Source organism: Mauremys mutica, chromosome 3 (genome assembly GCF_020497125.1).
Source record: "Mauremys mutica isolate MM-2020 ecotype Southern chromosome 3, ASM2049712v1, whole genome shotgun sequence".
Classification (NCBI taxonomy): Eukaryota; Metazoa; Chordata; order Testudines; family Geoemydidae; genus Mauremys; species Mauremys mutica.
This window is the reverse complement of record NC_059074.1, coordinates 192,598,336-192,625,838: the sequence shown is the minus strand read 5'-3', so window position 1 is coordinate 192,625,838 and position 27,503 is coordinate 192,598,336. Positions and strand designations below refer to the sequence as shown.

Sequence of the window (27,503 nt, the reverse complement as noted above, 5' to 3'; positions counted from 1 at the left end):
ACGTCTCTGTGGTTCCGGACTGCGTCAGCCCTTAGGCCGGCTCCGCCCGCACGTGTGAGGTGCTGCATGGAGGGGCCCGCGGAGGAAGGGACCGGGAGGGGCTGCCCCGCCGCGGCCCCGGGGACCCAGAGCGCGACGGAGGCGGGGGGCTTCACCAGGGTCCCCAAGCGGAGCAAACGGAAGCGGCGGGCGGCCGAGCTGGATGGGGGCGGCGGGAGCCGCATGGACACGGGGCAGCCCTGGCCCAGCAAGCGGCCCGACTTCCCGCCCGTCTCCGGGGACGCGCTCAGGGTGAGCCGGGGCGTCTCCGCGGGTGCCGTGCGGGGACGGGACAGGCCCGGCCCGGCGGGCTTGAACTAGGTCGAACCAGCCGCTGCCCGGAGCCCCCGCGCTGCCCGTTCCGTTGCCGCCGGGTTCCCGTGCGCTGTCAGCGCTGCTGAGGGGGGGCAGCGCTCCCCGGTGCCCCCGGCCTGTTGGTGCCGAGGCCCCCGGCACGTAGGCTGAGCTCCTGGAGTGACACGCGGCGGCGTCCTCCAGCCGTGTGGCAGCGCGGCGCTCCGGGTTGTAGCGGGGTTGGGGCCGGTTAAAACACGAGTGAAGTAGGTCTGAGCGGTGCCCTGTCGCCCTTGTTGTTTTGCAAGGTACATAAGGGCACTGGGTGTGGGTGTGAGTGGGCGGGGGCTGGGGGGAATGGTTGAGACCTCGTTAGCTTTCACCTCCCTGCTGGCAGAAGCTGTCGTGTTAAAGGGGCGTTGTTAACTTGAAAGCCCGTCAGCTTTAAAAAAGGCAAAACAAGTAGTTGTAGGTGCTAGGTCTGGTCTTGAGTCCATCCGCAAACTTATGTGGTTTTGGGGCTACATAACTTTGGTTTTTCTCCTTTGTTTCTGCTCACAAACATGAGACATTGACTATCCAGGGGAAACAATGAGACCAGTAAGTAGTGTGCTATCTGATGCAAAAAGTAAACAAACTAGAAAAAAGCAAACATTTTATCATCATTCAGCTAAAGTAATATTAGGAATGATAGGTAAACGTTTTTAGGTAGAAGTGTGACTTTTCAGTGGACTGTGTCCCTTTATCTATATAGAAGGTTTACTGTTTTATAATACTCTCCGCAGATGCACTTTTTCTCCAGTGAAGGTGAGCTTGTTAACTTGGAGCTGAAGAACGCTGTTTGGAAACTAAGCAGGAGTAGATGGGGAAACATTTGCAGCAAGAAGTTTCAGCTTTTTAAAAGTTGAAGTAATTGATAATAACTCTCCAGTTTCTTCGCATTGCCTGTTCCCAGTAAATATTAATATTTAATCTCATCTATCATAAGTAATATTGATATAAAACTTCTTTCAGTGCTCTGGCAGTCTATGCCTTCTAAATTTGATTCCCTGATATTTTTCTCTACCACTTTTTTCTTTCATTGGTGTAGTGACTTCAAGGCAAAAGCATGATTTGATGATTGAGCACTGCGATAGGCTGTCTTTTGGGAAGAATGATCGTAGTGGTGGTTAGTGCTACTTAAACTTTTTTTTCTTTCTAGAGCGGAAAAGATGAAATGAGGAAAATTCCTGTACCAGCACACAGATATACTCCTTTGAAAGAAAACTGGATGAAAATATTCACACCTATTGTAGAACACCTGCAACTTCAAATCAGATTTAATTTAAAATCAAGAAATGTAGAAATCAAGGTAAGAAGAAAGCTCTTTCCTGACATTTTCATGCAGCCCCTCAGTCAGCTGAGTCAGAAAACGTATCTCTTGTATTTGTTTGTATCACAAAAACTTGTTAATTACCTAGATCCCAGTTACTAGTGATAGGAAACTAAAGTGGAGCCCTGTAAAACATATGAGATCAAACTAAAACTTAACAGTTGTGTCCTCAAGTACTTTACTCATAAAGCAATAAATAAAACTTAGAGAAAGACAATAACCCTCTGGCAACACTGACTCAGAGGCTGTTTATCTCTCTAATTTGGTTTTTGAACAGATCCAACCACTAGATCTGATTGCAGAATGCAATGTAAATAGTTAAGACCGTATAACACTTATGTAAATGGTTTGAGTTATGTTTTTTGGGCTGCCAAATCTCATAATGACTTTTATTCATCATAGCAGACAAGCGATCATAGTTACTTAGCTCATGCATTCCTTCTGTCTAATGGACTGTGCTCAAGTCACTTGGGATATAGAAAGTGATAGTTGCGGCCATAACTAACATTCTCATTGACTGCCTCCGCAGCTTAACAACTTTTAACAGCGTGTCTAAAGCTTGTGTTAAGCCCATGACATGTGGGTAACTATATTTATAACATGTTGTAATACTTTTATTAAACTGTGTTCCACATTAATTTTTAAAAGCCACATTTTCAAATTTAAGAGTTGAAATGTGGAAGCTACTGGTAACTTTTCCCTTATCAGTAAATCTTATTCTGAGTTCAGTAGTCACTACAAGACTTACAGTAGATAAGCCTGCACAAATGTTTTCATTATACAGTGTCTTGTTTTTTGACAGTTGTGACTTGGTCATAGATCTTATGTGTAATATACATAATATCTAATTTGGAAAATTGGAGATTTATAAATTGCTGTTTTTTTTGAGACTCTAGAATGTGTTTCAACAATTAGAGGAAGGCATTACTAACTTTTTTGGTATCACCTCTTGAGGATAACAATACTGAAATGTTACACACAATGTACAATCAGTTTTCCTTTTTTAAAAAATTGGATGTCTCCCACTGACAAAGGAAACACTGATTAAACTCCAGCATGATCTCCTCCCTCAGTCCTTAGCACATTCTGCTTCTCACTGAGACTGAGTTTGCTTTCCTCCTCCACCTGCCCCAGCATCCCCAGCCCTTTTTGTTTTATAATCTGACCCCATCCCACCCCAACACATACTTTGGTTCTTTCCATGCTCAGGACAAGCATGAGTTGGTCTCCCCAATCTTAAAATATAAATTGGAAAAAAAGAAGCCCACTTTAATCCCATATCACCTTCAAATGATTGTCCAATCTCTCCCCCTACATCTCTGAACTTGCTCTCCCTTGCAGTCACTGTGTGGGGTTCTTTTCTTCTGTTTCCATCATAGACCCTCTCCAGTCATGCTTCTGCCCACTATACTCTAATATAGAGTTTAATACCTGGCAGGACCACCAGGTTGTGTAGTCTGACCTTTATGTCACAGGCCATTAACACCTCCCTGCATACACCCACTAACCCCAACAATCGAAGTTACACCAAAATAGTTGGGGATTAGTCCTGCTTTGAGCAGGGGGTTGGACTAGATGACCTCCTGAGGTCCCTTCCAACCCTGATATTCTATGCTTACAGCCCATAGGAGCCTAGACTACTATGTACTACAGAGAGCTGTGTCTTAGTCCGTCCTAATGTCTGATGCCCCTACAGTGGCAGGGAAATGATTAAGTGGCATCCACATGCTGCCTAGGAAGGTGGCAAAACCTGCAAGGCCATTGCTAGTCTCACTGAGAGAGAATTCCTTCACATGGTCAACCGTTCAATCCTGATCAAGAGAGCAAGAACCATCCAGCTAATTACCTGAGAGAGAATGTTCGGTACACCTCAGAGCACAGCCCACCCTGTCCACTGGCCCATCTCCAGCCATGACCATCCTTGATGCTTCAGAGGGAGGAGGTTTGAAAAAAAGCCTCCAGAATACAGAGCTCCCATTCTCACCAAAGTCTTTAGTGATGCACTTCAAGCCATGAGATTTGTCAAGGTTCTCGTCACTCATTTTTCTCAACCAGTCATCTGACTTCATTGCTGTCTAATTTATTGCTCTTGAAATTTTGTTCGCTCTTGACTTTTGTGGTTATTCTCCTATGTTACTCTGCCTCTTAGTCTCCTCTCCAAATTTTCGTGGCGGTCACACATGGCTTCCTTGTTGGTCACCTTTTTTTAGTTAGATATTTTATGACTATGACTATCTCCTTTATGCTGCTGACTCACAAAACTGCCTCTCCTTGTCCTATTTCCTTGTCCAGACCTGCATTTTTGCGTATCATTCTGATGTCTCATAAATTTGTAGATAAGACCGCAAGGAATCACTCTGATCTAGTCTGACCTCCTGGATAGCATACTTGGCAACATTTGTATCAAGCTTACAATGTCTATTTGAACTAGGGCATATCTTTAGAGAGAGATCCAGTTTGATCTAAGGACTTCAAATTCAGAAAATCCACCACATCCCTAGGTAAAATCGCATAGTTGTCCAATCATTAACTTTAATCTCAATCTGGCCAAAATTGTGGGCTTCCCCCCACACACAGAGTCCTTGGCAGCTGTTGGCAGGAATCCCAACACACACATACCTGTGTTGGAAGGAGGTGCTAGCAAGGATTCCATTCAAGCAAGTTCTCAATACTCTAGTAGATGGGGCCTGCTGCTGGTGGTTGTCACACTGTCTAGTGCCTCCCTGCTTCTCATTTTGCTGCTCTCCATTTTAGAATGGCATGGGGTTTGTTCCAGGAGAAGGAGAACCTGGCTTGGTGGGGAGAGAGGCTGCCCAGCACTGATTGAGTGGTCTGGGGAGCAACATAAATTCTCATGGTGGAGGGCCAGCATTAATTGAAGGCAGTGTTAATTCAGCAGAACTGCAGGGTCTTTGGACCCAAGCAATAGATCTGACAGGAGGGGGTGGGCTTGGGGAACTGGTATATTTCAGCCTGGTGAGTAGACTTGGTTCTTGGACTAGAAGATGTTAGGTGAATTTCTCAAGTCTCAATCTCTCTCTCTCACATGCAACTTAATTTGTTTATCATGTAGACTTGTAAAGAAACAAAAGATGTAAGTGCTCTGACGAAAGCAGCTGACTTTGTGAAAGCATTTATTCTTGGATTTCAAGTTGAGGTGAGTCTTCAGCAGCCAGGTGGTCCTGGTCACCTAGTCTAAATTGTGGTATAAGTAGGGATAATAGAAACCTGCTGGCTTAAAATCCTTGGCTTCTGTGCAGGCTTGCTACGGGGATGCTGGTTATGGGGCATAGGTTTTCTCTAGTTTCCCAACACAATGGTACAGTAAGCTTGCCTTTGTAAAGCTGGAGGGGTGTGTGTTGTGTAAACATTTTATTTCAAAACCACTCATTAGGGATACGTTGAATCTGTTTTTTTAATATATATTTTTGTATAGATGTTTGTTTGAATTTTCTATTTTGCTTGTATTCATGTACTCTTAGTAAGATTAACTTTTTGAAGAAACATCAGACCATTGAATGCATTTTAAACTAAGTTTTAGAGGTGTCTTTTTTTTTAAATACTTTAAGCACCAGAATACCAAGTAAGTCGTGAGTAGATTCAGAGTAGTAGGCCAGCTTCATCGTTTTAATTTTTCTGGTTATACACTGTCCTTGATCTGCATGTGCACGTTCCAGTGGGAGGTGTATTGGGTGTAGAGAGAGCGATGGGTATTTAAAGCTCCTGCCGCGTTCCTTATACGGGATCATAGGCTGCAACCAACTAATTCTTCAGTGGATTAGCCTGGTGCTGTTTGATACATTACATAAGGTCATTCTGTGAATCTGTTCTATTATTTACGTCTTTAAAAAAAAAAAGGTTTATGATGCAGCTCCTTAAACATGTTTTCCTATCTGTATTCTACAGTGTTAACACAATCTTTTTAATATTTTAGGATGCTCTTGCTCTCGTCAGGTTAGATGACCTTTTTCTAGAATCTTTTGAAGTTACAGATGGTAAGTGTCTTTCAATAGTGCATCAGGTGTCGTGTTCTGTGCCCAAAAGAAAATTGCCTTTAATATTCAGTAGAACTTGAGATCCATTGTGAATTGTTTTGCAGCTTAGTATATAAGCAAACAGCATAAATCACAGAGATACTGTACAGTAATATATAACTGAATTTGTCACGTATTTATGATAATACACTACTATAGTGTATTTTGCAAAAGCAGCAGTCTTAGTAATGAGACCTCCGTACAGCACTCCGTTACATCTTAGCTGAAAAGTAGGATGATTCTAGTTTGTCATGAGGATTATTGGGCTCATGTAGTGTTTGAGCGGTTGCACTATGCCTGATACTGTACAAAATGAGACAGATCTTGTCCCAAGGAGTTCAGAGTCTAAATAGGAATGTGGGAATCAGCAAACCTGTGCTGCAGTTTTTTAAAGATTGTGTGGGTTAATAGACATCTGCTACGGAGGTATTTAGCAAAAATAAGCAGCATTGTAAAACTGATTCTGAATTCAAAGGCACGTGTGACACCTTTCATTTGAATTTAGGACAGGTAAAATCATTTAGTGGAAATACTGCTTTCTGTAGTAAGTAATCAGCCAGTGTAGTTCACTGCTGTGGGAGGTCAATCTGTTTTTTTTTTAAAGGGTTGGATAACATGATCAGAACACTCTGCACAATCTTGAAAAAGCATGTAGTTCTCGGGGATGTACATTGCTCATCCTGTGGGTCAGGAAAGAACTTTTACTCCTACATACAGCAGTACAAAATTGGCTAGGGGTGTGGTGATAGCACAATTTGTCTTTCTTCTAAAACATCAACACTTTTGTTCAGTGTTAAAAGCAGTGTATCAGATTTGTCAGGTTAGTTCCCATTTGGTTTATGAAAGCCTGTATTCCTAATCTCTGCTGTTTATTTCTGACAAATAATGATGTAGGTACCCTTCTCCTTGCCAAAAGAAGAGTTGAGGAAGTGTGTAGTGAATTTGAAAAGTGACATTCTGGGTGTTAGGGAATACCATAGCTGTGGGTTTTAGACTGAGGAGTGGAATGGTGTTTTGGCACATCTGACTCCACTCATCGAATGCTGATTGGAGCAGCAAACAAAAAACAAGATAAATCCTACCAGTACAAAACACTGTGCTGCATGTGTAGTTCTCCCCCTGGGGGGAGGATGAGAGAACACGAACCACAGCTGACAGATGTTAGCTACATTGCTGAATGCACTAGGTGCACAGATACAAAGGAATCAGGGTGGTATAAGACCCTAGATGGTTCTAATTTCAGTTCTGTTCTACATGAGCATGTTAATTGCTTTGATCCTCTCCCAGCTCACTCAGGAATTGGTCTTTGTTCTCCAACCACTTGAGTGATTCCTGTTAGTCCTACACAGGGATCACTTTGTTACTCCTCTCTGAAACACTGCTACCTCTGGAGTGAGCTGCTGTCCCACTGTAGTGAATAAAATAATCCCTGTGTAGTGTTTCCCTCTCACCATAGAGGTATTTTGAAACTGTTTCCTGTTTGTAAAGTGATTTGAAAGACCCTAAAAGCTGCTATAGAAATACATATTGCTATTGGCTAATGAAATGCAGTTTTTTCCATTCTGCTTTAGTCAAGCCTTTGAAAGGAGATCACCTTTCTAGAGCAATAGGAAGAATAGCAGGAAAAGGTGGAAAAACCAAATTCACTATAGAAAATGTAACCAGGACACGAATAGTTCTTGCTGACTCGTAAGTAGACTCTCTCACATTTAATTTCTAGGCAATGTGCGGTTCCTAAAACTTGTATTTGATCCTTTATCAATTCTTCCCTTCTGTGCAATAACCCAGAATGTCATGTTGTGCATGTAAGTGTTAGGGACAGTTCTACATGATGGGGATCGTTCAAGATTCTTGCTCTCCAAACCAATGAATGCTAACATCTTCAAAGTGATTGTTTTCTTGGCCTACATGGTAATGACAGGGAAAGGCTCCTTAGGAGCCAACAGTAGGATCAGCATCTGAGGCAACATCACGGGAGGTTGGAAGCTGAATGGGTTGGGGAGATATGTTCCAATGGTAGCTGAATGGTGTCCCCCCAGAATTGTAGGTTTCCTAAATTGCAGGAAGCTCAAACAGAATCAGTGAAGAGGTATGAAATTTGAAAGAATGTACACATGACGGATAGCCATGTTCTGGTTATAAAGATGGAAGGTGCTCAAAATATGAAAATACATGTTTAAAGTGAAGCACAAATTAGTCCCGCTCTGACTGAATTTGAGCTATCCAGTGGAATGATCTGGTAAAGGGAAGTTGATGGGGATGCTTCCATGTTTGAAGAGATTTTAAAGGATAAGCTTCCAGAGGGAGTGCAGCTCAGCCTCTTCTCTTTTGTAGATGCAAGTTGTACCCACTAAATAAAATGCAGGGGAGTATTAAGGTGCATCTTCATGTGATAGCGGGAGTGCAGATATATAGTTTGCGTCTACAAATGTGATCATGCACAAGTTGCATTCAAAAGGGTAGAGGATAGCAATGAGTTATTCGTTGTTTGGAATGCCGTCTTTAAATGGGAAATTGGGTCTTGGACTTCCAGATCAGTTTCTTCTCCAGTCACTACTATTAAACTTGGATACAACTGCTCATCATACAACTCCTCAAAATCTGACCTCTCCAAACTTGGCACCATCAAGTGAGCTAATCGTAACATCTTCGGAAATAAATTTATGTATCAGAAAAGACTATAGGACAGAGATTCCACCTGTTGTTGGTAGCATGAAGTGAAAGGAAAACACCAACTCAATCATACTTGTTACAAGTATTGTAATTAATAATGCAAGACTGGCAACAAAGTACAAGTGGATTCCAAAGATCTAGTGCATTAATTCTTGAATCTCAAATTCACTTGAATACTGTAACATTAATTACGTGCTTAAAGGCAAAAACCTTTCCCAAATAACACTGTTTTGGTTGCTTGTTACAGGAAAATTCATATTTTAGGATCTTTTCAGAATATTAAGATGGCACGAACAGCAATTTGCAATCTCATTTTAGGTAAGCCCTGTTAACTAACTTCAGTCCATTGTGCAACTGATTTGTTATAAGATTTGTATTTAAGGGGAAACTGCAATCATTGCTACTTTAAGTATGGCTTAACTTTTTTTGCCAGAGGATTATTCTAAATCTGAACTCGTAGATTTACTCACCTCGTTCTTGACTGCTGCTCTTGGGAAAGATCTTCTGCTCTTAGGTACTCCAATTGTTGCAGAGTAAAGAGAGCAGAATCGCTCCCTGCGTGTGTACCTCCCAACTTCGTGCTTTGAGCAGAGCAGGGAATGGAGTGTTGAACGTCTACAGAGGGCTGCACTCACTAGTGACACTTCTTGTTTCTGGCTTTTGTTGTTTAGAACAGAGGAGTTGAAACTCTTACAATACTGGGTTATCAAATGAAAAGTTAGCACAAGCTTTGGCAAATTACATATTGGACACTATCATCTCCAGCTAGGAATGACTTCTGCAGAAAAATCACTTGTAAACAGCAAATTTATACTACTTGCAACTAAGCCACTATGCTTTGGTAAAGCTTTGCAATATCTCCTCCTTTATATTGGAATCTGACATATTTTACCCTAGATGTTTCCTTAATAATCTGTTGACAAGCTGATAATTTCTTTTGGAGCCTCTTGTCAGTCATTGCAAATTATCTTGGCAGTAATGCAGACACCTTGAGGTTTCAAAAGCAGCCTCAGTCTTACAGCAGAGTTTGTACTAGTGGCTATCTGTCAATACCATTTTATAATAATGTCTATCTTCTCTGCAGGAAGCCCTCCATCAAAAGTCTATGGCAATATTAGAGCTGTGGCGAGCAGAGCAGCTGAAAGATTCTAGGACTCAGGACTCTAATTTCGGACTCTGTATCCAATATACAGATATTGTGGCTGGAGATCTTAATACACAGCCAATGTGTATAGAATAACACCAGTTCTGCATGAAGCAGGTGCTCAGCCTCCTTCAACTTGATTGGGAAGCTTAGAAGAAAGTAGGGCTGCTTTTGCAGTCTGTTTTCGTTCAGGCATAATGTCTGATCTTTTGACACAATATTTAAGTAATTTAACGTAAACCCTTGTATATTCATTAAAGATTAATGCTTTATCACTAATCAAAAGTACGGTTAATTTGATTGAATCTTTCACTTAAAGCAAGAATACTGATCAACAGGACCATTGGTTTCTGAAGAAAGTGACTGGTTAGGAAGCATCGTAAACTCATGCATTCAGATTTCTTAAATGGTGTTAACTTAGTTCTTGGACCAGTGGCAACAGTCTGACTCATTTGATTGCACATCACCTTCATTGATTTATTTATAAAATTCCAAGAGGAAGGGGAAGCAGGGCCTGTGCATATCAGCTTCAGACCAAAATCTTGTCAGGATACTTAGTATAGTATACATGATCAGAGAACAGAACATGACATAGATCATACTGTACAGAAATGGCAGTAGTTCAAGTGTTGTCCCCCTAGTTACATTTTGGAACAGGAAAAGTACAGTCCTCCAGACGCACCTTGCTAGATAGCATCATCCACCTTGAGTCTAGTGGTTAGGCTTGCTTTGACTCAGTCTATACTGCAGATGTTGATGGCCAGGGCCATTTTCTTTCTTGTAATGAAGATGCGCTCTCAGATTGAGGTGTCAGGAACTGGAGCTAATTGATGCATTAAAAAGCAGTCACCAGGCCCACATGGTATACAGCTGAGATTCTGAAGGAGCTTAGGTATGAAATGGCTGAGCTGTTAATAAAAACCTTATTTAAAGACAGCTGTTATGCCAGAAGCTTGGAACATAACCATGTTGTATCTGTAGTTAAAAAACGCTCTGTCAATATGTGGGCAATCATAGATTAGTAAGTCTTCTGTATGTACTTGTCAAATTTGGTTGAAATAATGACAAGTAAAATAGTGCTATCTGGCATATTATACCATTAACCAGTGTGGTGTGTACAAAGGAAAAAAAATAGCTTTTGATTTGATCAGATTCCTCAAAGAGGCTACCCACGATAAGTTTCTCATAAGATGAAAGACAAAATAGTGCCAGGGATCAAAAACTGTTTAGGAGATAACAAAAGTGACCATTTAATGTTTTTAAAGTGAAAGCACAAGAGGTGGGTGGCCCAAGGTTCTTTATGTACTTATGTTCACTGTATAAATAATTGCTTGGAAACAGATTAGTGAGGAAGCAAAATTTAGATGAGTTATTTAAATTAGTCAGGACCAGAAGAACGAGATATTTGACCAAGCGAGGTGACTAGGGTGACCAGAGAGCAAGTGTGAAAAATCAGGATGGGGTGGGGGTAATAGGAGCCCATATTGAAAAAAGCCCCAAATATCAGGACTGTCCCTATAAAATCAGGACATCTAGTCACCCTAGAGGTGAATATGTAATGATGGATGAAGTTCAGTATCAGTAAATGCAAAGTAATATATGTTGCAGGCAAAACAAACTACTCATGAATCTTCCAGAATGCTAAAGTGTCACTCAATGCAGGAAAGTGGCCCAGGTAATGTAGACATCTTAATAAAGACATCAGTGTGCTGTTGCAGTCAAAGAAAATGTGATTTAAGGAAGAGGATGGAAAATACATCTGTACAGTACTGGAGACCTCCCCAAAGGAGGAATATGGCAGAAGTGGGGTGTGTTTAGGGAAGAATTAAAATAAAGGGCACAAACCCATGATTGAAAAGGGGATTGTTTACTTACCTTAATTCGCTCCCCCTTGTGTGAGTGCATGATGCCTTCAATTACATCACAATTTTTTCACAGAACTCCTTCCTCTGCACATGATGGATGGGTCTGATTGAGCAGCTGTTTCCTCATTGTTTGCTGCTGCCTTATTTGCTGCATGCCATTCAAACCTGGCTCCAAAGACAATTTCCTCTTGGGCTCTTTGCTGTAGTAGTGAGTGCTTAACAGACAACTGATTTTCACAACCCCCCTGTGGAGTGAGGGGGCTCTATCCCCATAATACAGATTGAGGCAGAGAGTAGACCCTTCTGATAAACTTTGAGAGCTTGGTTTAAGATGTGGGGGAAAATTCCAGCTACTACCATGAAGGCAGTGGGGTAACATGGGGCACAGCTGGGCCCACCAATCTCCTGAGCCCCACTGTGCAGGAAAGATCCTTGGCCTTGGGACCACCAGGACATATGTGGTAGCAAGCTTCATTATTGAATTTCCTAATGAGTGCTTGGCTTTAACTCATGTTTAATATTTTAATTTTTATTAAAGCAAATTTGATTTTTCTAGTGGTGGTATATTGACTCCCACACCAGGCCATCAGCAAGGTTGGAACTTTTAGATCAGGGGTGGGCAAACTTTTTGGCCTGAGGGCTGCATTGGGTTTCATACGTTGTATGGAGGACTGGTTAGGGGAGGGGGTCGTGGCCCACCTATCTGCTTCCCCCCACATTCCCTGACAGCCCCCCTGGGGCCCCTGCCCCATCCACCCCACCCACCCCTGTTGCCTTATTATCTCTGGACCCCCATTGCCACATCCAACCCCTCCTCTCATTCCTGACTGCCCCATCCAGCTATCCCTTCTCTCTGTCTCCTAAGTGCCCCCTGCCACACCATCCAATCCCCCCTCCTTCCTGACTGCCCCTCTGGGACCTCTGCCTTCATTCAACCTCCTGTTCCCCCAACCACACCACCCCCTGACCAGCACCCCACACTCCCTTGCCCTCTATCCACCCCCTTGCCACACTGCCTGGAGCACCAGTGGCTGGCAGTGCTACAGCCCTGCCGCCCAGAGCACTGGGTCAGGCCAGGCTCTGCAGCTGTGCTGCCCCAGGAGCTCACAGCCCTGTTGCCCAGAGCATTGCACCAGCAGAGGAGCAAGCAAACTTAGGCTCCAGTGGAGGGGGAACAGCAGGGGAGGGGCCGGGGCTAGCCTCCTGGGCCAGGAGCTCAGGGGCCAGGCAGCACAGTCTCACAGGCTCAATGTGGCCTGCAGGCCATAGTTTACCCCCCTCTGCTTTAGATGGATCACCCACTCCACTCCTTTCCTTCCCTCTGGCTTGACTTGTCCCTTCTGTATTTGCATAAGATGGCTTCCTCTGCTACCCTACCTGGACACCAACCCGGGCATCACTGAGAGCCTAGGACAGAGGGGTTCCCTGCTCTCACTTACATTCCCTAGCTCAGGGGTCATGAGGCTTTACATGGGTTGCAAGTACATGCATGAAAGAAAGCAACTGCTATAAAATATATAATTTAAATCTATATACACCTCTACCCCAATATAGCACAGTCCTCTGGAGCCAAAAAATCTCACTGCCTTATAGGTGAGACCGCGTTGTATCGGGTTCGGGCCACTACACTGTGCCAAACTGGACCGGCTTCCCCGGTGAGGTGAGGCTGCTGTAGGGAGCCCCGGGCCCTTTAAATCACTGCCGGAGCTCTGGCAGTGGGGCTTGGGTGGGGATTTAAAGATCCTGAGGCTCCTTGCAGCGGCTGGAGCCTCTGGCCCTTTAAATCACCGCCCAAGCCCAGCTGCTGGAGTCCTGGGGCTCCAGCAGCCAGGCTCAGGTGGTGATTTAAAGGGCCCGAGGCTCCACCCGAATTCGGATATAACACGGTAAAGCAGCAGGGTTCAGGTGGCGCTTTAAAGGGTCTGGGGCTCCCCGCTGCTTTACCGCATTATATCCAAATTTGTGTTATATCAGGTTGCATTCTATTGGGGTAGAGGTGTACTTTCTGCAGTTTTGTGCTGCTGCTGGCAGCAGCACTGCCTTCAGAGCTGGGTGCCTGGCCCGCAGCCACCACTCTGGTCACTCAGCTCTGAAGGTAGCACATGCTGCCAGCATCACCACAGAAGTAAAAGTGGCAATAGGCTGCTAGTAAGTCTACGGTGAAATGATATTTGTATGTAGATATCACTTTTCACAGCCTCTCAGCTAGCTGGCAAGTCTGCTGTGAAGTAATATTGATCGTTTCTTCACACGCCTCCTAGTATTAAACAGTAACTAATTAAAAACTTTTCTGATAACAATTCAATGTTTAATTTAAAAGCTGTGAGGAAAGGTACATTAATTTTAAATAGGGTTATAAATTTAGCATTTAAAACAATGAAATATAAAATAGTACATTTAATTTAGATAGGGAGGTGTCTGAAAGGGGTCACCCATACAAAAAGTTTGAGAACCACTGCCCTAGCTCAACCCTAGTCCACAGCTGCCAAGAAAGTGGCTTTCCCCCTGCAGCCTACTGTAGTCAGCAGTAGGAGCAGGAGAAATAGAGCATGCTGGGTACAAATAAGATTTTTAGCTGTTTCACTCTGACCATGTGAAAACAGATTTTTCAGAGGCTTATAACTGGGTCAAATTTCAGTTCCATTCTCAAAGTATGGGGGTACAAGAGATTCTTAAAGAAATTCTAAACATTTTAAATATGGGAAAAATGTATTTTCCCCTAACACTGGTCTCAAAACCTGCTGAACCATTTTGCATGAAACCTTCCAAAATGATTCCATTGGAGTTTGCCAACTTCAGCTGTTTGGGCTGAAAAGATATAAACAGCGGACGCTAAGGTCTTATATGGGGAAATGTGAGGCAAACGTCAAATGGAATGGTACCAGTCCTACCTGTAATGAAGAACTTGGAGTTTCATACCTACAGTGAACCAGCCAAATACCTCCTCTTTAAGCAGACTAGTAAATACTTTCCCAGTGTCAACAGGTCACTCACTATGATAAACTGTTTTGAAGAGAGATTTCTATTAAATGGAGCATCCTAAAAAGACACCACTTCCATGTTCAAATTTACATTTTAAAATGGGATTTCAGGCCTATACCTTCCTTCTGAATGTACATACAGAGCGAGACATGTACCTGTCTGAATCTTGGGTATGTGAATGTCGTACTATTGAAGCAGCTCAATTTAACTAGAGCAATGAACCTATCTACTGTACAAGGTTTAGTTCAATAAATGCTGCTTGAAGTGGTACTGAGTGTATGCAGAGTTGCTGGTGCTCAGCACATCAACATCAATATAGCAGCAGATTTCCCATCAAAAATTTCAACTAGAGGGGCAGTTTTCAATCATGTGAAGCCCCCTCTGCTGGGATGTTAATACTGCTGCATGCTTAGAGAAATGAACAGCCGTAACCTGTTGAATAGTTTAGTAGCATGTGTATGCACCTCTGTAAAAACAGATTCTTGGACTTCAGGCACCTGCTCCCATTTATCACATGCCCAAACCACTACCGAATTTGTACTAAGGGTTTCCCCCTTCTCTACTAATAGTTTGAATATCTAGGTGAGTTGTGATTTAAAGTTGCAGTCGCAAGATTGGCTTGTATAGTCAAACATCATCCCAATCCTGTCTGTCCTGCAACCGTCTTTTATACACATTGGTACTTGTACTGCTTTTTTTGGGGAGGGCTCAAACATCTTTTCCCCAAACCAGTGAGGGCTAGTTAAGTGGGAAGAAAGCATTATGCTAGACTAATTTAGTCCTGCCATTTTACACACCATTAACTTTGAGAGTAGGAGAAAGAATAGCTACATTGCACAGAAGTTTTCCTGAGGTAAGTGTGCAGTGAATGGACGCTACTGTAAAGCTAGCATTGGGTGCTACACTGAAGGACAAAACAGTCCTCCCCCTCCCATACTGGGCTAGCCCCCAAAAGAAGCTTCTTCTGAAGTGGGACATCAAAAGCAGTGAAATAAACAGGCTTTGGCTGAAATAAAAGGGCTTCCACACTAAGGGTACGTCTACACTTACCTGCCGGTTCGACGCAGAGAGTTCGACTTTTTGGAGTTCGAACTATCGCGTCTGATCTAGACGCGATAGTTCGAACTCCGGAAGCGCCGCGGTCGACTCCGGTACTCCACCTCGTCAGAAGGAGTTGGCGGAGTCGACGGGGGAGCCGCGGAGTTCGACCCCGCCGCGTGTGGACGGGTGAGTTGTTCGAATTAGCTGAATTTGCGTACCCTAATTCGAACCCCCTTCTTAGTGTAGACCAGGCCTAAGGGAGTGTTTTTCAGTACTGAGAAACTAGACAATTGTGTTTTCTCTCTGCTTTCTTCAGAGGACAGTGCACCTGCCTCTGAGGACAAAGATCATTCCAAAATGCCTGTCATCCTTGCATTTAAGTTAGAGCTTCCTTTTACCACCAAAAAAATCTGAGCTAGTTGAGCTGTGTCCATGAAGGTAGGTGGGTCTTGTGAGGTAGAGTTCTGTGCAGCTCGAAAGCTTCTCTCTCCACAACAGAAGTTGGTCCAATAAAAGATATTACCTCACCCACCTTGTCTCCCTAATGTCCTCTGGATTGGCAGATGAACATACAGGAGAAAAATAACCTTTATAAAGTCATGTGCCTCAGTTAAAAAAAAGCAGGTGGCTTTGAAACACTGCAAATGGAAGACTGACAATATTCCTACTAACAGCTCGCATCTTCTAACACTCAAAACACTTGCAATAGGAATTGTATAGTGCTAGTAACCAATTTCTTTAGAACAGCAGCAACTATGGAATTAGTTCTGCAACATTAATTTTTAAAAACCGTAAAGTAAAGCCACCTGACATGAAGCTCAAGAAAAACATTTAAACACTATGGCAAGGTTCAAATATTTTATTTTTTTATTCATATAGTATGAAGGTTCTATAGTTCCCACAACATATGATGTAGCATGCAGAGGAAAAACTAAACATTCAACATAAACCATTTTCCCCACACAAACTAAAAAAACCCTTATCCCCCCGATAAGGAAATAACAACAGCACTATTTTCTATAACGCCAGCCAAGATATGCACAAGCAAGAGAAATAGAAAGCATTTGCTAAAATGTTTGTAACAAATACTTATGTACAAAAAATTCACAAAAGACTAGTTCCCCCTTGAAGCAGAGCACATGGCAGTTGACAATGGAACAGATACAACCACTGGCTGGGATTATAAGCCACGTACTGATCCAGAGGAAGAAAGTTACATGTAGTGGAAATTTTCGGTTTGAACATTAACATTTACCAAAGTTTGGCAACATTATCTTTTTAAATTATGCAAATTATGTAAACAAGAGGAACATTTCAATTCGATCTACATGCAAAACTTCATGTCATGCAAGGACACCAAGCACCTGGATTTCTCTCTCACAGACAGAGCCCATGATGTGCAGCACTCAGTTGAAGGAACAGCTATGGCAGACAGGTGCTCCATTTAAGTAGGTTCATACAACCTGTCCTTTCCACTGTTGATTATAAAACATTTTTAATAGAAAAACTGCTATACAGCAAAGATGTACTATCCTAAAAATCTAGTAAATGTGTTTTTCTTCCAGCCAATAGTACCATTGCAGAAAAGGGAAGGGATGATATAACGTTGTAAAACATGGCTCGCTACTTTTATATCACACAAATATATCAAGTTACCATCCATTAGAAATCATGATATGGACAAATCTAGGAAAGGAAAAAAAAATTCTCCAATTGAAGGACTGGAGAAGAGGAAGAGGTATAAATTTAGACAATGTGAAGTTTTCCTCCTTCTCTATGGCATAGGTTAACAAGATTTCCCCCCTGTATGACTCCTATATACATATATCTCTCTATAGATATAGATATAAAATATTACCAGTTATTTATGCTACCTGTAGTACTTTTTTAAATGCAGAGGGGAAACTGTTATGGTTGAAAGAGATTTCGTGGAAAGAAATATTTTATAATCTCACTAAGCAATGTATAAAATGAGTAAATGGGAATCCTGCACAACTATATCAATCCTAAATTTCATTAAGCTAAGTGCAAGGGAAATCATGAATGCATCAAACATCTTCAGCTGTTGTATCTGAAAAGAATCTCACAGCTGATTTACATATCCTTAGGGCTATTTAATAGATGCAACTGCTCCCAGTTAGTAGGTGACAGAATGAAGTGACCATATAAGCATGCTGCAGTTACTATATGCATACAAGGACTAGTTCTTGGCATTAGCATTAAACTGTATTTTCTTATACTATTAAGCAGAGCTGTACTACAAGTTATTTAGCAAAGAGAGACAGTCCCTGGTAATATATTAACAGGTATAAATAAACAGTCTCCTGTGTTACAAAAATGTAATTAAGGTTAATTAACAGGAAGCAATGCTTTGTCAGCCAGTCAATATATAGAAACATCTGAACAGTCACAGGAAAAGGAAAACAGTTGACCTAACACCCTGTTAAATTTTTACATTCTTCTATTATATATATATATATAAAACTGTGTGAAATAAAAGTAAGGATGTATATCCATATATTGAACTGTTAATGTTCTGCTTGGCACTTTGTACTCTAGTTTTGTTTCTGAATCAAGTATATTAAATTAAAGCCCATCTAACTACTACATATAGAAAGCTACATATATATCTATATATAAATAGACACACATATATATATAGATAGATATTTCCTTGTTATAAAAGATGAAGAAAAATAAATTAAAAAGCCAACCCCTTCCCTTTCTCCACCACACTGATATGCTCTTTCCATCTTGCTGTCCTTCAGACTTTAAAGTGCTACACTGAGTTATTGAGAGAATAAAGTTCAATAACACTTAGTTGGCTTCATGAGGCTCATGTTGGAAAATGTGGCTTCACAGAGAAAAATACTTCCATTTAAATACACAGAGAGCGTTGCTGGACGTCTTGAGCAGATCTTCAGAGATGGAGAAGAAAGCAAAAGTGTTGGGTGGTGCCCTAAAAAGAGTCACACATCTACCACCATCTTTTTGTGGATATCTAGGCCCCCTACAACCTGCAATGGCAATGAAAAACATTTAAAGTTAAGAGAACTGAGAATCAGTAAAATCATATTAAACACCACACCACATAAACACACGTCTACTTGCATCCTCTTAACAACTTGCTACCTCCAGTCAGTTGCTTTTTCTGCTGCACCCCTCTTTTCTGGCCTTTCCACACCAGCTTACACTCCCACAGACTGAGTAGGCCAAATTCACATATAAGGGGGTGTAAGTTATGGCAAGTAGGTTACATGTAATAGAATCTATGTTAGTGCAACTCACATACTGAGGGAGCCAGAAGAAAGAATAAATCATACCAGCTTATTCTCGCTCAGATCCACTTATACTGACCTCTGAATTTATTTGTCAGCTATGATTTTCATACACACAAGCCTCCTTGAATAGGAAAACTATCACTGAAAATTAAACCTGTGGAAGTCAACATGAGGAACCAGGAGCTCAGGGAAGCCCACTGGCATCCTTGGTAAAAGGAGGGGCGTGCACAAAATATATATATATATAAAATCTTTTGTCTGGTGAAAAAAGGTTTCCCTGGAACATAACCCCCTCATTTACATTAATTCTTATGGGGAAATTGGATTCGCTTAACATTGTTTCGCTTAAAGTCGCATTTTTCAGGAACATAACTACAACGTTAAGTGAGGAGTTACTGTAATTGTGGTAAAAAACAGTCTCTTTAGCTCAAACTATATTTTAGATATAATTTTAGTAAATCTAAATATCAATATTTTCCCCTAGAGCAGTGGTCCCCAACCTTTTTGTCTGGTGGCCGCCCAAATTCGTGAGCGATGCCTCTCAATGACGTCACTTGTCGACGGCAAGCGGTGTCATCAAGAGGCGTCGCCGCCAAAATTTGGGAGCGACACCTCTCGATGACATCACTCGTTGGCAACAAGCGTCGTCATCGAGAGGCATCCCCGCCAAAATGCTGCTGAAATTCGGCGGCATTTCGGCGGGTGTTCTCCCAGGGGCCAGGACGCAGGCGCACCGCGTTGGGGACCACTGCCCTAGAGAATACTTACAGCACAGAACTCTTCAAAGGATATTCTTCCATCACCATCCTTATCTGCATTAATTATAGTTTTGTCTACAATTTGCTGTAACTGAGTGTCTTTGAGATTGTTCCCAACCATCATCTTCAGCACTTGGAAGAGCTCCCCATTGGAGATATAGCCATCTTTGTCCATATCATAAATCCGGAAAGCAACTGCAGAAAATGAGTTTAAGGAAAATTCAATAGTAAATATGACCTGCCAAAAAAAAATTCCACTAGACTGAACACTTCTCAGAACACAGATACATAACTATGTATTTTATATGTACAACTGAAAAAAAAAGGTTTTGCATTGTTTTCTGTCGTTACATTGATTTTTAAGTCATGAATTTATAAATCCTGGCAGACAAGGATCCTACTATATCAGACACAGAACAGTGAACAATTCTACTATAATTTATTTAACCCTTTAGTATGGGAGATTTTTAACACTCAGACCTGGTCTATACTAAAAAATTAGGTTGGTTTAACTACACTGGTAAGGGGTTTGAAAAAGTCACTCTTCTGACTGGTGTGGCTAAGCCAACCTAAATCCTCATGTAAACGGTGATAGGTCAACAGAAGAATTTGCCTGTCGACCTAGCTATCGCCTCTCAGGGAGGTGGATTCCCTAAGCTGAAGGGAGCATCCCTCCTGTCAGGATAGGTAGTGTCTACACTGAAGTCCTACAGTGGCGCGGCTGCACCGCTGTAATGTTTGAAGTGTAGACAAGCCTGGAGTTGAAAAGTATTCCATTAACACTGACATTAAGCAAACAGCAACAAAATTCAGCAAACAAGAAGTGCATCATAAGCTGGGCCACTCACATTTTAGAGACAAAATCATGGCCTTCTGTGGCACGGCTAATCAACACCCCAATTGGTCAGTTTACAGCAAGCCATTTGGACATGGTCGAAATCTGGGGTGGGGGACTGTTTTTTAATATTTAATAAACTTTCCTTCCTACATCCATATTATATCTTTAATTATTGCAATAAGGATTAAAAGAAAAAGCAAAGGTTTGACCATATTATGCTTCTGAAAGATACATTGTCAAAATTTTGCAGGAACAGTTTAGTATTTCTTTGTTTTATTGTATAAGCAAAAATCAAATAATTTCCATACAGTCAAAAGCAAAATGATGTGCATTGCTCATAATTCCTTTAATCTAAAAAGGATGTGGACTTTGTTTTGCTCATTCAGTAGGAAATGCAACAATGCTGCAGAGGCAGCATGCTCAGGCCTTTTCGTGAAGGTGCCAGTGACCTCCTCAAGAGGTACAGAATCCCAACTCCTTCAAGATAGTCTCCACCTGACCTGCCTGATGTAGACTTTTGTCAGAGAACATGCACCCCAGGAGGAAAAAGTGATTTCCCAATGTTTTGTTAAAAGTAAACTACATTTGAAAATTATCAGAAAAGCGGTCATAAAAATCAAAGTACTTACACCTCAACTTCTGTTCCTTATCCCCTTTGACACTGAACTGGGAGACTCCTTCTATAAATTCTGAAGAATACAGGGCAGGAAAAGCATTTACAAATCAGTAGTGTATATATATTTTCAAAGCCCTGTTTATTGCAAACAGAAACCAGAATATTCAGAAAAAAAAAGTTTGTTTTGTTTTTTGTTTTTTGTTTAAAGTCTGTATTATTGGGAATGTCCTTAGAACATAGCTTACCTCAAGAAGGAATAGTGTCGCCACATCCTTATGAAGGCATTTCTAGCTCCTTTCAGCAGGAAGCATCTCAAACCAAACACCATGCCCAATGAACTAATATATATATATCAAAATTTACTTAAAATAATCAAAAGCTTGGACTTTCCAGGAAATACAATTTATATAAATAAGGACTTGAAATGCCTATTGTATTGACTTCAATTGGAGTTGTGGTGTAGTCAGTTCATCTCAAATCAAGCCCTAAATTATATCTTGGATTACATTAACGTGGCCATATTTTTAATAAAACAGACACATAAATAGTATTTTTAGAAGGGTGTTATAAATAAATGTGAATATTAACAAAATGGCACTCAAACTATAACAAACTCCAAAACCATGCAATTCCCAGAGCCAGATCTTGCAGCCTTTACTCACATGTGTAACAGCAAAGAATCAAAAGAACTACTGATATAAGGTACATAGGATCAGACTCCAGAGCAGGACTTTCTGAAGTCCTGGTAGGTAAGATGCTGACCTAATAAGAATTTTGTAGTTAAAATACAGTAAAGAAAAAAGTACAAAGGCTACCATTAGAATGGAAATACTGACTACCATTTGTTGGCAAAAATCCCAAACAGTTTTCATTTTAACAATAAAATCACCAAACTGGTTTAATAAAATATTTGTGTAAATGTATAGGCAGAGTGAACAGAAGATCTAATACAGCTATACTAATGTGATTTAAGTGACTTTTTTCCTGTGTTTGAGAAAGATGTTAGATGGATATCAGAAAATGAGTTTCTCTAGGAAAAAGGTAGGTAGAAAACAGGAGAAGCAATGCAAGTTTCCTCACACTTCCCTGCAGTGTCTACACACGTGTCAGCAGTGATATTTTTTGTGAGGTGGCCACCTGTTCAGCAAAAACTGGACTGAGACTACCATTCATTTACGTAAGTCACCAAACATGGCCAGATGGCAACAGTAGATTCACTGCCACAAAACACATTATATGATACAAAATCAGACTAGTGCTAAATCGTCCGTTACAGCTTTTCGTAATCACATTATTTGAGTTCATAATCTCATGAACAATATAGTACCCTCGCTTTAACAAGTGTATTTTGACAATTATTATGGGCAATATTTAAATAGTTTTAGAGGATGACACTGAGGAAAACAGTCTTAAAATTCAAACATTCCAATTTAGTTGGGTTTTGTTTTTTGCTGTTGTGCTATAACAACTTGAATGTACTTCATGTTTACTGTTTTCTTCAAATTTTATTGAAATTTGGTAAATTCTAATCAAATACGAAAAATTAGAAAAAAAAAGACTTTTTAGTCTAATCCTGAAAAAATCCTACATTAATTTCAATGGGAGTTAAAGAAAACTTGCCACTCTGAGGATTGGACCCTAAATTAAAGAAATATTAAATTTGATATTTTGGCATTGGAATAACCAGGGCCGCCCAGAGGGGGGGGCAAGAGGGGCAATTTGCCCCAGGCCCCAGGTCCTGCCGGGGCCCCCACGAGAGTTTTTCGGGGCCCCTGGAGCGGGGTCCTTCACTCGCTCTGGGGGGCCCGGAAAACTCTTGCGGGGCCCGGCCCAGGAGCTTCTTCCGCTCCCGGTCTTCGCTGGCGGGGGGTCCTTCTGCTCCAGGGCGGAAGGACCCCCCACTGGCGAATTACCGCCGAAGTGGGACCCGACGCCGAAACGCAGCCGGGTCTTCGGCGGTAATTCGGCGGCGGGAGGCCCTTCCGTTCCGGGACCCGCCACCAAAGTGCCCCAAAGACCCGCGGCGGGGGCCTCCCGCTGCCGAATTACCGCCGAAGACCGGGCTGCACTTCGGCGGCGGGTCCCGCTTCGGCGGTAATTCGGCAGCAGGGGGGCCCCCGCCGCGGGTCTTCGGGGCACTTCGGCGGTGGGTACCGGAATGGAAGGGCCTCCCGCTGCCGAAGACCCCAGGCCCCCGGAATCCTCTGGGCGGCCCTGGGAATAACTCAGCCCCTGACCCTCTAAATGAGCAACATTTTTAATGATGTAGCTCTCTAACACTTACTTTAGAATTCAATTGAAGCTTATTTTGCTTTTAGTCATATCAGCATTCTCTCTTTTTTGTTTGAAAAAGTGGCAAACTACAGGTAAGAAGGACTATTAAATAGAAATACAATACTTCTGTAATTTACAGAGAAAAACGATTTTCAATCTAAACAAACTGTCATAGAAAAATATCACATACAAGGTATTTTAGTCACAGAAGAGAATGTTGTATGGAACCCAAAAGTGTTGCAAATTATCCTGGAAAGATTCCCACACCAGTCTAAGAAACCTGGTCTAGTACTGATGTAATGTACACAAAAGATTCTGTCACAAAGATCACAGATTCCATTATTTTATGGAACTTCCGTGACTTCTTTGGGGACAGGACTGAAGCAGCTGGCCAGGACATCAGCCTGGGGCTGCCGGAGCAGCACCCAGCCCCAGAGCAGGGGCCCCTGGAACAGCTTGCCAGTGGTCCCAGGCCTGCTGGAGTGATGGCCCTGATCCTGGTCCAGCTCAACCCCCTGGTGGCTGGAACAGTGGCAGGGCCGGAGCAGCTGCAAGCCCCAGCAGTGCTGTTTGTCCCCTCCAAAGGGTATTTTTTAGTAAAAGTCAGAGGCAGGTCGCGGCTTCCGTGAATTTTTGTTTATTGCCCACAACCTGTCCCTGACTTTTACTAAAAATACCCATGACAGAGTCTATACCCATGACAGAGTCTTAATCTTAGTAATTGTGTAATACCTTAATCTTGAGGAAATATTCCAAGAAAAAAATCCTATTAAGAGGCTATAAAAGTTGGAACTTATTTCTCATTAAAAATGAACTATTTAGATCCAAATATTTATAGAATCACAGAAATGAATGTAGAGCTAGAAGGGACCATGAGAAGTCATCAAGTCCAGCCACCTGCACCGAGGCAGGACCTCAATCATGCATGACAGGTGTTTGTCCAACATGTTCTTAAAAACCTCCAATAATGGGGACTCCATAACTCCTTAGAAGCCTATTCCAGAACTTAACTACCCTTACAGTTAGAAAGTTTTTTTCTAGTATCTAACCTAAATCTCCCTTGCCACAGGTTTTAGCCCATGACTTCTTGTCCTACCTTCAGTGGACATGGACAGCAATTGATCGCATTCCTCCTTATAACAACCCTTAATGTATCCGAAGACTTATCAGGTCCTTCCTCAGTCTTTTCTCAAGACTCAATGTCCCCAGTTTTGTAACCTTTCCTCATAGGCTTAGAAAACCTGACCTTTCTTCATTTTTGACGCTCTCTTCTGGACTCTCTCCAATTTGCCCACATTTTTCCTGAAATGTGGAGCCCAGAACTGGACACAGCACTCCAGCTGAGGCCTCACCAGTGCTGAGTAGACTGAGACAATTACCTGCCATGTCTTACATACAACACTCCTGTTAACACACCCCAGAATGCTATTAGCCTTTTTTTGCAACAGCATCACCTCAATTTGTGATGGACTATAATGCCCAGATCCTTTTCAGCAGTACTACCACCTACCCAGTTATTTCCCATTTGTACATGTGCATTTGATTTTTGCTTCCTAAGTGAAGTACTTTGCACTTGATCTTTATTGAATTTTATCTTGTTGAATTCAGACCAATTCTCCAACTTGTCATGGTCTTTTTGAATTCCAATCCAGTCCTCCAAAAGTACTTGCAACCCCTCCTGGATTGCTGTCATCTGAAAGGCTTATAAGCATATTCTCCACTCCAAGTTATTAATGAAAATATGGAATAGTTTCAAATCCTGGACTGACCCCCTTCAGAAATCCCACTACATATTCCCTCCTACTTTGACAGCAAACCATTGATAACCACCTGTTGAGTATGTTTTTTCAGCCAGCTCTGCAATCACTTTATAGTAATTTCATCAAGACTATTTCCCTCGTTTGCTCGTCTATAATTGCTCGAGTCCTCTTTGTTTGCCCTTCTCCAGTCCTCTGGGATCTTGCCCATCTTCCATGACTCTTGCTAATGGTTCTGAGATTGCTACAGCTAGTTCCATGTGTCTCTTAAAAGTTTAGTTAAGTAAATCTGAACCCACACACTTGCAATTCTCTCCCACCCATCATGTCTTTTTCATGTTAATGAGGAAAATCGTTTTTAGAATGCCTAGATTAATATTGTTTCACTAATATACTCTTAAATGGATATCAAGGATGAAAGCGAAATTAAGAATATGAATAGTAAGAAAGATTACTAAACAAAACAGTTAAACCAACAGAAATTGTTATATTGGGTTATGCATTAGGGAATAAATAAATTTAAGTCTATTTTATATACACATTCACAGGAATTGTTAGTATCTATTTCTAATATATAAAAAGTATCTTTATAAGCGTGTTTCAACCTTAAACCTCTAAGTGGATTTCACACTTTATTTTGTTCTTACAATATTTATTCTATTTTTTTTTACATCAGAGCTGAAATTAACAGTTTCCAAGAGTTAGATCTTCTAAGAAAATGCCAACATCATGTATTATACAGCACTGTATCTTACCTTTGAAGTCCACTTCTCCATTCCCATCTGTGTCAAATATATCTATTACTCGCTGTACTAATGGGTTCTGTTGTAACTCAGGCAAAGACATGAACTCTTCCACACTCAAAGAACCAGAGTTGTCTAAATCAAGCTTCTTAAATCTCTTTCCTAGCCGTTTAATCTCATCTGCGTCAACTAAAGGGGAATAAAAAAACTGCTTTCAGAAAGATTTCACTATACAAATTTGCTACTTAATTATGTTTGCTCTGATGTATTTAATTCAATATTTCTCTTCCAGTATCACAATTGTTACACATCTCTGCAAAGCTTATATACTACAGCCATGATCGCAGACACTTTTTATATTGAAAAGCTTACCATAAAAGCTTTTCAAAAAAGTAATTTTATGGTAAGCTACCCAAAGCCACTTACCAATTTTTCCCCCTGCACCAGCCATAGCATACAACCTTGTGATTAACTATAACTGCTGTATGCTGACTCAAGATTTTGAAGGATTGATAATGTTAAGCTAATTCTTATTTATGGTCACATGGTGTGTTCTGGCACCAATGACTGCAGCTGCCTGTGCAGCTTCCTAGCTCTGAAATCCCCAGCCTGGGCCTGCCTGCTGCATTCCCAATCAGCATTTGACACCAAGGAACCTTTGAGGAGGGGGTTTCAGCAGGGTGTTCACTGGTTCCCTTTGAAAGCACAGTCATTTCTTTCATTTATAGTTAATCCTTAAACAGCTGAAAAAATCATGAATGATTTTTAATAAGTAGTAGTAAACTATTAGACTTATCATTAAACTAAGCATTAATGGTAATATTTAAAGAAAGGCAATTATGCTTTTATTAGTTTATGTAAAACAGAAAGTAGTAGTGCTACTTTGTTATGCCAAAAAACATACTGGTTATATTTTACTACCATACTGGAAATCTGATTGGTGTTTTCACCATAGAAAGTTAAAAAAATTGATGGCCACAGGAAAGCCACTGCAATTTTGCCACCTAAAATCTTGCAATAGACTTTTAAAAGACTCAGAGTAAAATTTCTTTATCAACCTCAAAACCAGAACCTCTCCCATCCACCCACCCAGCAGCCTGTCAGTAGAAGAACAGAATAACCTACATAGGTACAGAGCCCACTTTATCACAATCATGATCAAATTTAAAACAATGTTATTAGAGAGACAGACAGACTTTGGTAACAGCTCTTCAGATACTATGGTGATTGTCATAGAAATAGCTTTAATAAAATAAATAAAAACAACAGATCTTTTGTACAAATATTTCCTTTGATTAAATTAGCTATATCCAAAATTTAAAAACTCACTTTATGCAGTATTTGACATTTGATGCTAGCTGAGATTTTTCAACAATATATTCTGCATAAATATTCCTCACAAGAGTTGTCAATCTGAACTTTTTTTTAAATGCCATCATGTTACTATAACAGGAACAGTTATGTGTTCTTCCTTTAAAAAGTTAGTTTATTGGAAATACCACCAAGTGCTCTGCTCATTGTGCAGGAAGCTGGTGGAAAATTGGCAGAAAATTACTGTGATTGAATGTACCACTGTATCTAGAATCATAGAATATCAGGCTTGGAAGGGACCTAAGGAGGTCATCTAGTCCAACCCCCTGCTCAAAACAAGACCAATCCCCAGACAGATTTTTGTGCCAGATCCCAAGCGGCTCCTTCAAGGATTAAACTCACAACCCTGGGTTTAACAGGCCAACGCTCTCTGTATTCACACCATATACACTACTATAATAATCTTTGTACAACATATGCC

The 27,503-nt window shown here is 41.3% G+C and overlaps 2 protein-coding genes across 2 annotated transcripts in view; one reads left to right on the top strand and one right to left on the bottom strand.

The window, feature by feature from the left end:
- DNAAF10 (dynein axonemal assembly factor 10) overlaps positions 1-27,503 on the bottom strand; it is a 117,148-nt gene that overhangs the window by 15,327 nt on the left and 74,318 nt on the right. The window contains exons 3-5 of the mRNA XM_045010347.1: positions 25,724-25,900; positions 20,951-21,010; positions 19,494-19,678 (exon numbers count right to left, since the gene is read on the bottom strand). Coding sequence (XP_044866282.1) covers positions 19,494-19,678; positions 20,951-21,010; positions 25,724-25,900 — 422 coding nt within the window. The remainder of the gene's footprint in view (positions 1-19,493; positions 19,679-20,950; positions 21,011-25,723; positions 25,901-27,503) is intronic.
- PNO1 (partner of NOB1 homolog) lies at positions 66-9,841 on the top strand. Its single transcript, XM_045011720.1, has 7 exons — positions 66-291; positions 1,535-1,684; positions 4,779-4,862; positions 5,640-5,700; positions 7,311-7,428; positions 8,660-8,730; positions 9,497-9,841. Exons 1-7 carry the CDS (start codon positions 67-69, stop codon positions 9,562-9,564), a joined length of 777 nt encoding a protein of 258 aa, XP_044867655.1. The 5' UTR covers position 66; the 3' UTR covers positions 9,565-9,841.

Bases quoted from the DNA above. Each gene is read 5' to 3' on its own strand.
- PNO1 (XM_045011720.1), top strand. From the start codon at position 67: ATGGAGGGGCCCGCGGAGGAAGGGACCGGGAGGGGCTGCCCCGCCGCG. The intron at 4,863-5,639 runs GTGAGTCTTCAG...TTAATATTTTAG, and splicing joins TTCTTGGATTTCAAGTTGAG to GATGCTCTTGCTCTCGTCAG. The intron at 5,701-7,310 runs GTAAGTGTCTTT...ATTCTGCTTTAG, and splicing joins ATCTTTTGAAGTTACAGATG to TCAAGCCTTTGAAAGGAGAT.